This window comes from Mustelus asterias, unplaced genomic scaffold (genome assembly GCF_964213995.1).
Source record: "Mustelus asterias unplaced genomic scaffold, sMusAst1.hap1.1 HAP1_SCAFFOLD_3183, whole genome shotgun sequence".
Classification (NCBI taxonomy): domain Eukaryota; kingdom Metazoa; phylum Chordata; class Chondrichthyes; order Carcharhiniformes; family Triakidae; genus Mustelus; species Mustelus asterias.
Genome location: NW_027593128.1, coordinates 1 through 11,890, shown reverse-complemented (window position 1 = coordinate 11,890; position 11,890 = coordinate 1). Strand labels below are relative to the sequence as shown.

The 11,890-nt window shown below is 54.0% G+C and overlaps 1 protein-coding gene across 1 annotated transcript; it reads right to left on the bottom strand.

Moving 5' to 3' along the window:
• Positions 1–1,256: 1,256 nt before the first annotated feature.
• Positions 1,257–10,872, bottom strand: LOC144490341 (protein JTB-like). Its single transcript, XM_078208106.1, has 5 exons — positions 10,517–10,872; positions 9,305–9,345; positions 7,315–7,400; positions 5,169–5,248; positions 1,257–1,604 (listed from the first exon to the last, which is right to left on the bottom strand). The coding sequence occupies exons 1-5, from the start codon at positions 10,726–10,728 to the stop codon at positions 1,448–1,450; spliced, it is 576 nt and encodes a 191-aa protein (XP_078064232.1). The 5' UTR covers positions 10,729–10,872; the 3' UTR covers positions 1,257–1,447.
• Positions 10,873–11,890: the final 1,018 nt, after the last annotated feature.

Below are 11,890 nucleotides of genomic sequence, written 5' to 3'. Positions count from 1 at the left end.
AGAAGGGGCTTAGAGCTCCGAAAGCTTGTGTGGCTTTTGCTACCAAATAAACCTGTTGGACTTTAACCTGGTGTTGTTAAACTTCTTACTGTGTTTACCCCAGTCCAACGCCGGCATCTCCACATCATGCCCATCAAATACTTGCAGGACAGGTACAGCACGGGGTTAGATACAGCGTAAAGCTCCCTCTACACTGTCCCCCGTCAAACACTCCCAGGACAGATACAGCACGAGGTTAGATACAGCGTAAAGCTCCCTCTACACTGTCCCCATCAAACACTTCCAGGACAGGTACAGCATGGGGTTAGATACAGAGTAAAGCTCCCTCTACACTGTCCCCATCAAACGCTCCCAGGACAGGTACAGCATGGGGTTAGATACAGAGTAAAGCTCCCTCTACACTGTCCCCCATCAAACACTCCCAGGACAGGTACAGCACAGAGATACAGAGTAAAGCTCTCTCTATACTGTCCCCATCAAACACTCCCAGGACAGGTACAGCACGGGGTTAGATACAGAGTAAAGCTCCCTCTACACTGTCCCCCATCAAACACTCCCAGGACAGGTACAGCACAGAGATACAGAGTAAAGCTCTCTCTATACTGTCTCCATCAAACACTCCCAGGACAGGTACAGCACGGGGTTAGATACAGAGTAAAGCTCCCTCTACACTGTCCCCATCAAACACTCCCAGGACAGGTACAGCACGGGGTTAGATACAGAGTAAAGCTCCCTCTACACTGTCCCCATCAAACACTCCCAGGACAGGTACAGCACGGGGTTAGATACAGAGTAAAGCTCCCTCTACACTGTCCCCATCAAACACTCCCAGGACAGGTACAGCACGGGGTTAGATACAGAGTGAAGCTCCCTCTACACTGTCCCCATCAAACACTCCCAGGACAGGTACAGCACGGGGTTAGATACAGAGTGAAGCTCCCAGTACAGTCTGTCCTGCAGTGTGTGTCGTGAGTGATTTGACAGAGGATTTCCCTGCCGCGATGTGGTGTTGCCCCTTCCCACTGTCGCCTGGTTTGAGGTGGGCACTCACTGACAGCCCAAGGGACATGTTCCAGAAGTGCTGAACTGCTCCCGAAATATTCAGCAAACCCTGAACCCCCTCATCCACCCCCACCCCCAGAAAGCAGCGATAGACAACTCCCTAAGCTGCCTTGTACATGAAAGATCAGCAAGCAGCCAAAGTGTAACCCACGGCGGACCTTACACACAGCACAAAGGCAAAAGCAGGCAACTGAGAGAGATCGGGGCAAATTTTAAGTTGTTGGTGCCGTCAGTATGGAACAAGTGTTTGGCTTTAGCCGGTGACAGGTCAGTTCGTGCTGCCTCACAACCCTGGATAATGCTGATTCGAATGTTCAGTTCTTTCACATCGTAGTGAATCTGCTTCCACAGTCTGTACATCCAGAGTCCCAGCTCCAGCTGCCCTTTATATCGATTCGATTTGTTTCCGCACTTTCTCCGAGGCCAGTCTGTCCAGCGTTCTCTGTCGCAGAACGACCAGCGCAGCAAAGATGACAGAGAGCGAGATCATTGTCCCTTCAAACTTCCAGAACAGAGTCTCCTCCATCCCCGTGGACCTACAGCTGCAGAGAGGCACAGGAGGTGGTTACTGAGACAGAATTCCTTCACCGGATCAATATCCAGGTTAAATCCTCCAAACGCTCCACTGGATAGCTCAGCCAGCGGGTTCAGAGTTCCCTGTACACAGAACACCCCCTCACATTCATCACTAACCGAGAGCCTTTGACAACTTTTTACAGATGCACCATAGAAAGCATCCTTTCTGGTTGTATCACAGCTTGGTCTGGGGCTCCTGCTCTGCCCAAGACCGCAAGGAACTACAAAAGGTTGTGAATGTAGCCCAATGCGTGTAAAAACGGAACGGCAATAATCATGGGGGACTTCAACATGCACATTGACTGGCAGACTCAAGTCGGTAAGGGTGGAATGGAGGAAGAGTTCTTAGAATGCTGTCGGGATAGTTTCCTTGAACAGCATGTTACGGAACCGACGAGGGAACGAGCTATTTTGGATCTGGTATTGTGTAACGAGGTAGGTAGAATTAAGGATCTTATTGTGAAGGACCCTCTTGGGTCTAGTGACCACAATATGGTCGAATTTCTGATTCAGATGGAAGAGGAGAAAGTTTGGTCTCAAACCAGTGTCCTCTGTTTGAACAGAGGGAAATATGATAGGATGAGGGATGAATTGCCTAAGGTAGACTGGGAGAGCAGGCTGGCAGGTAGGATAGCTGAGGAACAGTGGAGGATTTTTAAGGAGATCCAACAAACAAAGAACAAAGAACAATACAGCACAGGAACAGGCCCTTCGGCCCTCCAAGCCCGCGCCGCTCCCCGGTCCAGGATTGAATCCTGAATCCAGGATCCCCGCCCAATTTTCCAGCCTATCTACATACCAATATCCTATCCACCGAGCTGTCCCTCACAGCTACGATGCTTTGTTCATTACAACCTATTAACTCACCCCCACCCCCCCATTCCAGACCATGTGATCTCCAGGGAGAGGCGAAAACCCAGAGTGAAAAACCCCAGGGCCAATATGGGGAAAAAAATCTGGGAAATTCCTCTCCTACCCCCTGAGGCGATCGAAACGAGTCCAGGAGATCACAATGGCCCTGATCGGAAAATCCTTTTCAGTTCTCAGCAAAAATATATTCCAGCAAAAAACAAGGATTGTAAGAAAAGGGAGAACCAGCCGTGGATAACGAAGGAAATAAAGGAGAGTATTAAAATAAAAACAGCTGCGTACAGAGTGGCCAAAAATAGTGGAGAAACAAGTGATTGGGAAAAATTTAAGAAACAACAAAGAGAGACTAAGAAAGCGATAAAGAAAGGAAGGATAGACTATGAAGCTAGGCTAGCAATTAATATAAAAAATGATAGTAAAAGTTTTTATAAATATATAAAAAGGAATAGAGTGGCTAGAGTGAATGTTGGACCCTTGGAGGACGAGAGGGGGGAGTTAATAGTGGGAAATGAGGATATGGCTGAGTCTTTAAATAAGTTTTTTGTGTCGGTCTTCACGGTGGAGGACACAAATAGTTTGCCAAATATTAACGATAGAGGGTTGGCAGCAGGAGAAATACTTAATACAATTAATGTGACCAGAGAGGCAGTGCTGGGTAGACTAATGGGACTGAAGGTGGACAAGTCCCCGGGTCCGGATGGAATGCATCCCAGGGTATTGAAAGAAATGTCAGAGGTAATAGTGGATGCGTTAGTGATTATTTATCAAAACTCGTTGCATTCTGGGGTAGTGCCGGTTGATTGGAAAACGGCTAATGTTACGCCGCTGTTTAAAAAAGGAAGGAGACAAAAGCGGGTAACTATAGGCCGGTCAGCTTAACGTCTGTAGTAGGGAAAATGCTGGAATCCATTATTAAAGAGGAGATAGCAGGGCATCTGGATAGAAATGGTTCGATCAATCAGACGCAGCATGGATTCATGAGGGGAAAGTCGTGCTTGACGAACATGTTGGATTTTTATGAAGATGTGACTAGGGCGGTTGATGGAGGAGAACCGGTGGATGCGGTGTTTTTGGATTTCCAAAAGGCGTTTGATAAGGTGCCCCATAAAAGGCTGCTGAAGAAGATTAGGGCACACGGAGTTGGGGGTAGTGTGTTAAAGTGGATTGGGGACTGGCTATCCGACAGGAAGCAAAGAGTCGGAATAAATGGGTGTTTTTCCGGTTGGAGGAAGGTAACTAGTGGCGTGCCGCAGGGATCGGTACTCGGGCCGCAACTGTTTACCATTTATATAGATGATCTGGAGGAGGGGACGGAGTGTAGGGTAACGAAGTTTGCAGACGACACAAAGATAAGTGGAAAAGTGAATCGTGTGGAGGACGGAGAAGATCTGCAGAGAGATTTGGACAGGCTGAGTGAGTGGGCGAGGATATGGCAAATGGAGTATAACGTTGAGAAATGCGAGGTTATACACTTTGGAGGAAATAATAACAAATGGGATTACTATCTCAATGGAAACAAATTAAAACATGCTACCGTACAAAGGGACCTGGGGGTCCTTGTGCATGAGACGCAAAAGCCCAGTCTGCAGGTACAACAGGTGATCAAGAAGGCAAATGGGATGTTGGCCTATATTGCGAGGGGGATAGAATATAAAAGCAGGGATGTCTTGATGCACCTGTACAGGGCATTGGTGAGGCCGCAGCTGGAATACTGTGTGCAGTATTGGTCCCCTTATATGAGGAAGGATATATTGGCATTGGAGGGAGTGCAGAGAAGGTTCACCAGGTTGATACCGGAGATGAGGGGTTTGGATTATGAGGAGAGGCTGAGGAGATTGGGTTTGTACTCGTTGGAGTTTAGAAGGATGAGGGGGGATCTTATGGAGACTTATAAGATAATGCGGGGGCTGGATAGGGTGGAGGCGGAGAGATTCTTTCCACTTATTAAGGAAGTTAAAACTAGAGGACACAGCCTCAAAATAAAGGGGGGTCGGTTTAAGACAGAGTTGAGGAGGAACTTCTTCTCCCAGAGGGTGGTGAATCTCTGGAATTCTCTGCCCACTGAGGTGGTGGAGGCTACCTCACTGAATATGTTTAAAGCGCGGATGGATGGATTCCTGATCGGTAAGGGAATTAAGGGTTATGGGGATCAGGCAGGTAAGTGGTACTGATCCACGTCAGATCAGCCATGATCTTATTGAATGGCGGGGCAGGCTCGAGGGGCTAGATGGCCTACTCCTGCTCCTATTTCTTATGTTCTTAATCCATCACACAAACCAGCCTCCCATCCATTGACTCTGTCTACACTTCCCGCTGCCTCGGGGAAAGCAGCCAGCATAATTAAGGACCCCACACACCCTCCGGACATTCTCTCTTCCACCTTCTTCCGTCGGGAAAATGATACAAAAGCCTGAGGTCACGTACCAGCCGGCTCGAGAACAGCTTCTTCCCTGCTGCTGTCAGACTTTTCAATGGACCTACCTTGTATTAAGTTGATCTTTCTCTACACCCTGGCTATGACTAACACTACATTCTGCACTCTCTCCTTTCCTTCTCTATGAACGGTATGCTTTGTCTGTATAGCGCACAAGAAACAATACTTTTCACTGTATCCCAGTACATGTGACAATAATAAATCAGTAAAGCCGGGATTTCATCACCTTTTATATTCTTCTCTCTGAGATTCGGAACAATTGATCTTTTCCACAAACCCGCTCTTGCTGCAAGCTTTCTGTGTTTTCTACAGACAAGACAAGGGTCAGTATGAGAGGCAACTCAGCACAATGTCACCCTGCAGTCGCTGGCTGCAGTCTCCCCCCTCCCGCCAGCGCTAGCCCCTCCACCCCCTCTGGACACAGCCGCACCCCCCCACTATAGAGCACCCTTCAGCCCCCTCCCCCCACGGAGCACCCCGCAGCCCCCTCCCCCCCCCACGGAGCACCCCACAGCCCCCTGCATCACCTCCCCCCCCCCCCACATCCCCCCCACAGCCCCCTGCACCCCCCCCCACAGAGCACCCCACAGCCCCCCTCCCCCCCCCCACACAGAGCCCCCCGCATCCCCCCCAGAGTGCCCCGCAGCCCCCCTCCCACGGAGCGCCTTACAGCTCCCCCCCCACAGAGTGCCCCGCAGCCTCTCCCCCCCACATAGCATTCCACAGCCCCCCTCCCTCCCCCCAGAGCACCGCCCTCCCTTCCCCCCACAGACCCCCCTTCCTCCCTCACAGAGCCCCACACTCCCAGAGCACCCCGCAACCCCCCCTCCACAGAGCTCCCCACGAGCTCCCCGCAACCCCCCCCACAGAACACCCTGCAGCCTCTCCCCCCCACAGAGCACCCCACAGCCCCCCTCCCTCCCCCCCAGAGCACCGCCCTCCCTTCCCCCCCCACTGCCCCCCCACTGCCCCCCTCCCTCCCCCCCAGAGCACCGCCCTCCCTTCCCCCCCAACAGCCCCCCACAGCCCCCCTCCCACAGAGCCCCCGCAGCTCCCGCTTCCACAGAGCACTTCGCAGCCCCCCTCCCACAGAGCCCCCCGCAGCTCCCTCTTCCACAGAGCCCCCCACAGCTCCCGCTTCCACAGAGCACTTCGCAGCCCCCCCTCCCACAAAGCCCCCCACAGCCCCCCTCCCACAGAGCCCCCCGCAGCCTCCCTCCCAGAGCCCCCCTCCCAGGGCCCCCCGCAGCCCCCCTCCCAGAGCCCCCCACAGCCCCCCTCCCACAAAGCCCCCCAGAGCCCCCCGCAGCCCCCCTTCCAGAGCCCCCCCGCAGCCCCCCTCCCAGGGCCCCCCGCAGCGCCCCTCCCAGGGCCCCCCGCAGCGCCCCTCCCAGAGCCCCCCGCAGCCCCCCTCCCAGAGCCCCCCGCAGCCCCCTCCCAGAGCCCCCCACAGCCCCCCTCCCACAAAGCCCCCCACAGCCCCCCTCCCACAAAGCCCCCCGCAGCCCCCCTCCCACAAAGCCCCCCGCAGCCCCCCTCCCAGGGCCCCCCGCAGCCCCCCTCAGCCCCCCTCCCAGAGCCCCCCGCAGCCCCCCTCCCAGAGCCCCCCGCTCCCAGAGCCCCCCACAAGCCCCCTCCCAGAGCCCCCCGCAGCCCCCCTCTCAGAGCCCCCCGCAGCCCCCCTCCCAGGGCCCCCCCGCAGCCCCCCCCCCGCAGTCCCCCTCCCACAGAGCACCCCCCCCCGCAGAGCACACCTCTGCCTGCTCCGGCCAGCCCCAGACCCCCCAGCCCCTCTTCCCAGCAAAAGCCCCCACCCTGTCCCGCAGCCCCCGTCTTCCCAGAAAACCTGCAGCCCCCCTCCCCCAGCAGCCCACTTCCTCCTGCCCGCCGTTTCCACCAACACCCCCCATCCCCCCCCCGAACCATTGGGCACAGCTGTGCCCCTCATTGGGTGCAACCCTGGTGCCCTTCCTTCTTGAGGAGGAACTTCTTCACCCAAAGGGTTGTGAATCTGTGAAATTTCCTGCCCAGTTGAGGCTCCCTCATTGAATGTTTCTAAGGCAAGGATAAATGTTTGAACAGTAAAGGAATTAAGGTGAGCGGGCGGGTAAGTGGAGCTGAGTCCACGAAAAGATCAGCCATGATCTTATTGAATGGCGGAGCAGGCTCGAGGGGCCGAATGGCCTCCTCCTGCTCCTAGTTCTTATGTTCTTCCTCTCTACCCCCACCCCGGCACAGCCCCACATTCACACCCCCCCTCCTGCCGGGTGCAGAATGCAGCATTTGATGCTCAGACACTTGAGTTCCCCCCTGCTTCACATCCCGATCTCCTCCCGCTCTCCCAGTGGACACTTCCCACCATCAATACTCACCACCTGGAAGCGCGTGCATTTTTTACATTCCTCGGCCACCAGGAACTGCTCCAGCTGCCAGCACGGTGTGGCTGAAACTGTGCCCACTGCGGAGAGAGGAGATATCACCATAGACACAGCACGGGGTTAGATACAGAGTAAAGCTCCCTCTACACTGTCCCCCATCAAACACTCCCAGGACAGGTACAGCACGGGGTTAGATACAGAGTAAAGCTCCCTCTGCACTGTCCCCCATCAAACACTCCCAGGACAGGTGCAGCACGGGGTTAGATACAGAGTAAAGCTCCCTCTGCACTGTCCCCCATCAAACACTCCCAGGACAGGTACAGCACGGGGTTAGATACAGAGTAAAGCTCCCTCTACACTGTCCCCATCAAACACTCCCAGGACAGGTACAGCACGGGGTTAGATACAGAGTAAAGCTCCCTCTAACTGTCCCCATCAAACACTCCCAGGACAGGTACAGCACGGGGTTAGATACAGAGTAAAGCTCCCTCTACACAGTCCCCCATCAAACACTCCCAGGACAGGTACAGCACGGGGTTAGATACAGAGTAAAGCTCCCTCTAACTGTCCCCATCAAACACTCCCAGGACAGGTACAGCACGGGGTTAGATACAGAGTAAAGCTCCCTCTACACTGTCCCATCAAACATTCCCAGGACAGGTACAGCACGGGGTTAGATACAGAGTAAAGCTCCCTCTACACTGTCCCCCATCAAACACTCCCAGGACAGGTACAGCACGGGGTTAGATACAGAGTAAAGCTCCCTCTACACTGTCCCCATCAAACACTCCCAGGACAGGTACAGCACGGGGTTAGATACAGAGTAAAGCTCCCTCTAACTGTCCCCATCAAACACTCCCAGGACAGGTACAGCACGGGGTTAGATACAGAGTAAAGCTCCCTCTACACAGTCCCCCATCAAACACTCCCAGGACAGGTACAGCACGGGGTTAGATACAGAGTAAAGCTCCCTCTAACTGTCCCCCATCAAACACTCCCAGGACAGGTACAGCACGGGGTTAGATACAGAGTAAAGCTCCCTCTACACTGTCCCCATCAAACATTCCCAGGACTGGTACAGCAGAGGGTTAGATACACAGTAAAGCTCCCTCTACACTGTCCCCCATCAAACACTCCCAGGACAGGTACAGCACGGGGTTAGATACAGAGTAAAGCTCCCTCTACACTGTCCCCCAACACTCCCAGGACAGGTACAGCACGGGGTTAGATGCAGAGTAAAGGTCCCTCTACACTGTCCCCCATCAAACTCTCCCAGGACAGGTACAGCACAGGGTTAGATACAGAGTAAAGCTCCCTCTACACTGTCCCCATCAAACACTCCCAGGACAGGTACAGCACGGGGTTAGATACAGAGTAAAGCTCCCTCTAACTGTCCCCCATCAAACACTCCCAGGACAGGTACAGCACGGGGTTAGATACAGAGTAAAGGTCCCTCTACACTGTTCCCCATCAAACTCTCCCAGGACAGGTACAGCACGGGGTTAGATAGAGAGTAAAGCTCCCTCTACACTGTCCCCCATCAAACTCTCCCAGGACAGGTACAGCACAGGGTTAGATACAGAGTAAAGCTCCCTCTACACTGCCCCATCAAACACTCCCAGGACAGGTACAGCACGGGGTTCGATACAGAGTAAAGCTCCCTCTACACTGTCCCCATCAAACACTCCCAGGACAGGGACAGCACGGGGTTAGATACAGAGTAAAGCTCCCTCTACACTGTCCCCATCAAACACTCCCAGGGCAGGTACAGCACGGGGTTAGATACAGAGTAAAGCTCCCTCTACACTGTCCCCCATCAAACACTCCCAGGACAGGTACAGCACGGGGTTAGATACAGAGTCCTGGCGGGGTGTGGGTCCTGGAGGTCTGTCTGATAATGATCCTGTAAAGCACCGGAGGATGTTTTAATCCATTAAATGTGGTCTCTGTTAAAGTTGTTCTGGCTGTTAAATAAATGACCTACCTGAATCTTTCACTTGGTGCGACATTAGAGATTCACTCAACCTGCAACGGTTAAACAGAATTGTTACGACTTGCAGCACTCTGCACGCTGTCCTCTCTGCTGCGCTCACACACACGCCCTTTCCAGCCAGGGTGGTGATCAGGAGCAGGCCCCCCTGTCTGTGTGGAGTCTGCACATTCTCCCCGTGTCTGCGTGGGTTTCCTCCGGGTGCTCCGGCTTCCTCCCACACTCCAAAGATGTGCGGGTTAGGGGGATTGGCCGTGCTAAATTGCCCCTCAGTGTTCAAAAGATGTGCAGATTAGGTGGGCAGGGTGAGGAGGGGAGGGCTCGAGAGGGATACTCTTTCAGAGAGTCTGTGCAGACTCGATGGGCTGAATGGCCTCGTTCTGCAGTGTTGGGATTCCACGGTTCTCTGATTACAGTCTAATTGACCAATCCCAGACAGGGGTCCCTCCAAGTATCTGGCTGATTTTTCCGTTATTCATCCTTGCAATCTCTTTCTCACAGCCCTCACCGAGGGTCAGTCCCACATTGTGTCTCCCTCTGTACCCCGGCGCCACAGCGAGGAGGCCTGGAGAGTTAAGGAATGTGGGACACTTGCTTTCATCAGCTGTGGCACAGAGTACAGGAGCAAGGAGGTAATGTTGGAGCTGTACAGAGCGCTGGTGAGGCCACAGCTGGAGGACTGTGCGCCGTTCTGGTCAGCTCGCTATAGGAAGGATGTGACTGCGCGAGAGGGGGTACAGAGGAGATCCACCAGGATGTTGCCTGGGACGGAGCATCTGAGCGACAAGGAGGGACTGGATAGACTGGGCATGTTTTCTCTGGAGCAGAGAAGGCCGAGGGGGGAAAATTATTGAGGTGTTTAAGATTATGAGGGGAGTGGACAGAGCTGAGTAGGGAGGAGCTGTTCCCCTTGGTTGAGGGGACACTCACGAGGGGGCAGAGTTTTAGGGAGAGAGGCAGGAGATTCAGAGGGGATTTGAGAAAAAGCTTTTTTACTCAGAGGGTGGTGGGAATCTGGAATGCGCTGCCTGGGAAGGTCGTGGAGGCCGGAAACCTTACAACCGTTAAAAAATATTTGGATGAGCTCTTGAACTATCCTAACATTCAGGGATACGGGACAAGTGCAGACAGGATGGGCTGAATGGCCTTTCCTGCACTGTATGACTCTGTGAGAAGAGCTGTGACGGGTTTTAATGTTAAACTCACCGGATGTTTAGCATGAAGAGGTAGGCGAGAGTGAGGAGGGGCAGGCCACAGGTCCTGGAGCTGAGGGACAGTCTGTCGCTGCAGCTGTCGCTATTCTCCTGGGTCTCCAACGATTGACAATTCACCGACATGATTCCAGAGCCAGTATCCAGCAGCAGCGGCGACACGTTCAAACCGACAGCAGGGCCAGCACTCGGCAGCGGGTCAGACATCGGGGTTCAGGACCCCTCGCACCGTCCCGAGCGGGGGAACACAGCCCTGCACAATAACAACGCAGTTACAGAGAGAGAGACTGACACAGCTCCCCAGGGCTCACCTCCCCCACACACCGGCCCGGGACCCCAACCCCTCCCCCCGAAACCCAGTCCATCAACACTCTTGTACTCCCCTTTACCCCACTCTCTCTCTCCCTTTACCCACTCTCTCTCTCCCCCTTTACCCACTCTCTCTCTCTCTCTCCCTTCACCCACTCTCTCTCTCCCCCTTTACCCACTCTCTCTCTCTCCCTTTACCCACTCTCTCTCTCTCCCTTTACCCACTCTCTCTCTCTCTCCTTTACCCACTCTCTCTCTCCTCTCCCTTTACCCACTCTCTCTCTCTCCCTTTACCCACTCTCTCTCTCTCCCTTTACCCACTCTCTCTCTCTCCCTTTACCCACTCTCTCTCTCTCTCTCTCCCTTTACCCTCTCTCTCTCCCTTTACCCACTCTCTCTCTCTCTCTCTCCCTTTACCCACTCTCTCTCTCTCTCTCTCTCTCCCTTTCCCACTCTCTCTCTCTCTCCCTTTACCCACTCTCTCTCTCCCTTTACCCACTCTCTCTCTCCCTTTACCCACTCTCTCTCTCCCTTTACCCACTCTCTCTCTCTCTCCCTTTACCCTCTCTCTCACTCTCTCTCCCTTTACCCACTCTCCCTCTCTCCCTTTACCCACTCTCTCTCTCTCTCTCTCCCTTTACCCACTCTCTCTCACTCTCCCTTTACCCTCTCTCTCTCTCCCTTCACCTCTCTCTCTCTCTCTCCCTTTACCCGCTCTCTCTCTCTCTCTCCCTTTACTCTCTCTCTCTCCCTTTACCCACTCTCTCTCTCTCTCCCCCTTTACCCACTCTCTCTCTCTCTCTCCCTCTCTCTCCCTTTACTCTCTCTCTCTCTCTCCCCCTTTACTCTCGCTCTCTCTCTCCCCCCCTTTACTCACTCTCTCTCTCTCTCTCTCTCCCTTAACCCACTCTCTCTCTCTCTCCCCCTTTACCCACTCTCTCTCTCTCCCCCCTTTACCCACTCTCTCTCTCTCCCCCTTTACCCACTCTCTTTCTCTCTCCCTTTACCCACTCTCTCTCCCTTTAACCCCACTCTCTCTCTCTCTCCCCCTTTACCCACT

Bases quoted from the DNA above. Each gene is read 5' to 3' on its own strand.
- LOC144490341 (XM_078208106.1), bottom strand. From the start codon at position 10,728: ATGTCTGACCCGCTGCCGAGTGCTGGCCCTGCTGTCGGTTTGAACGTG. The intron at 9,346-10,516 runs GTGAGTTTAACA...TAACCGTTGCAG, and splicing joins CTCTTCATGCTAAACATCCG to GTTGAGTGAATCTCTAATGT. The intron at 5,249-7,314 runs GTGAGTATTGAT...TCTTGTCTGTAG, and splicing joins AATGCACGCGCTTCCAGGTG to AAAACACAGAAAGCTTGCAG.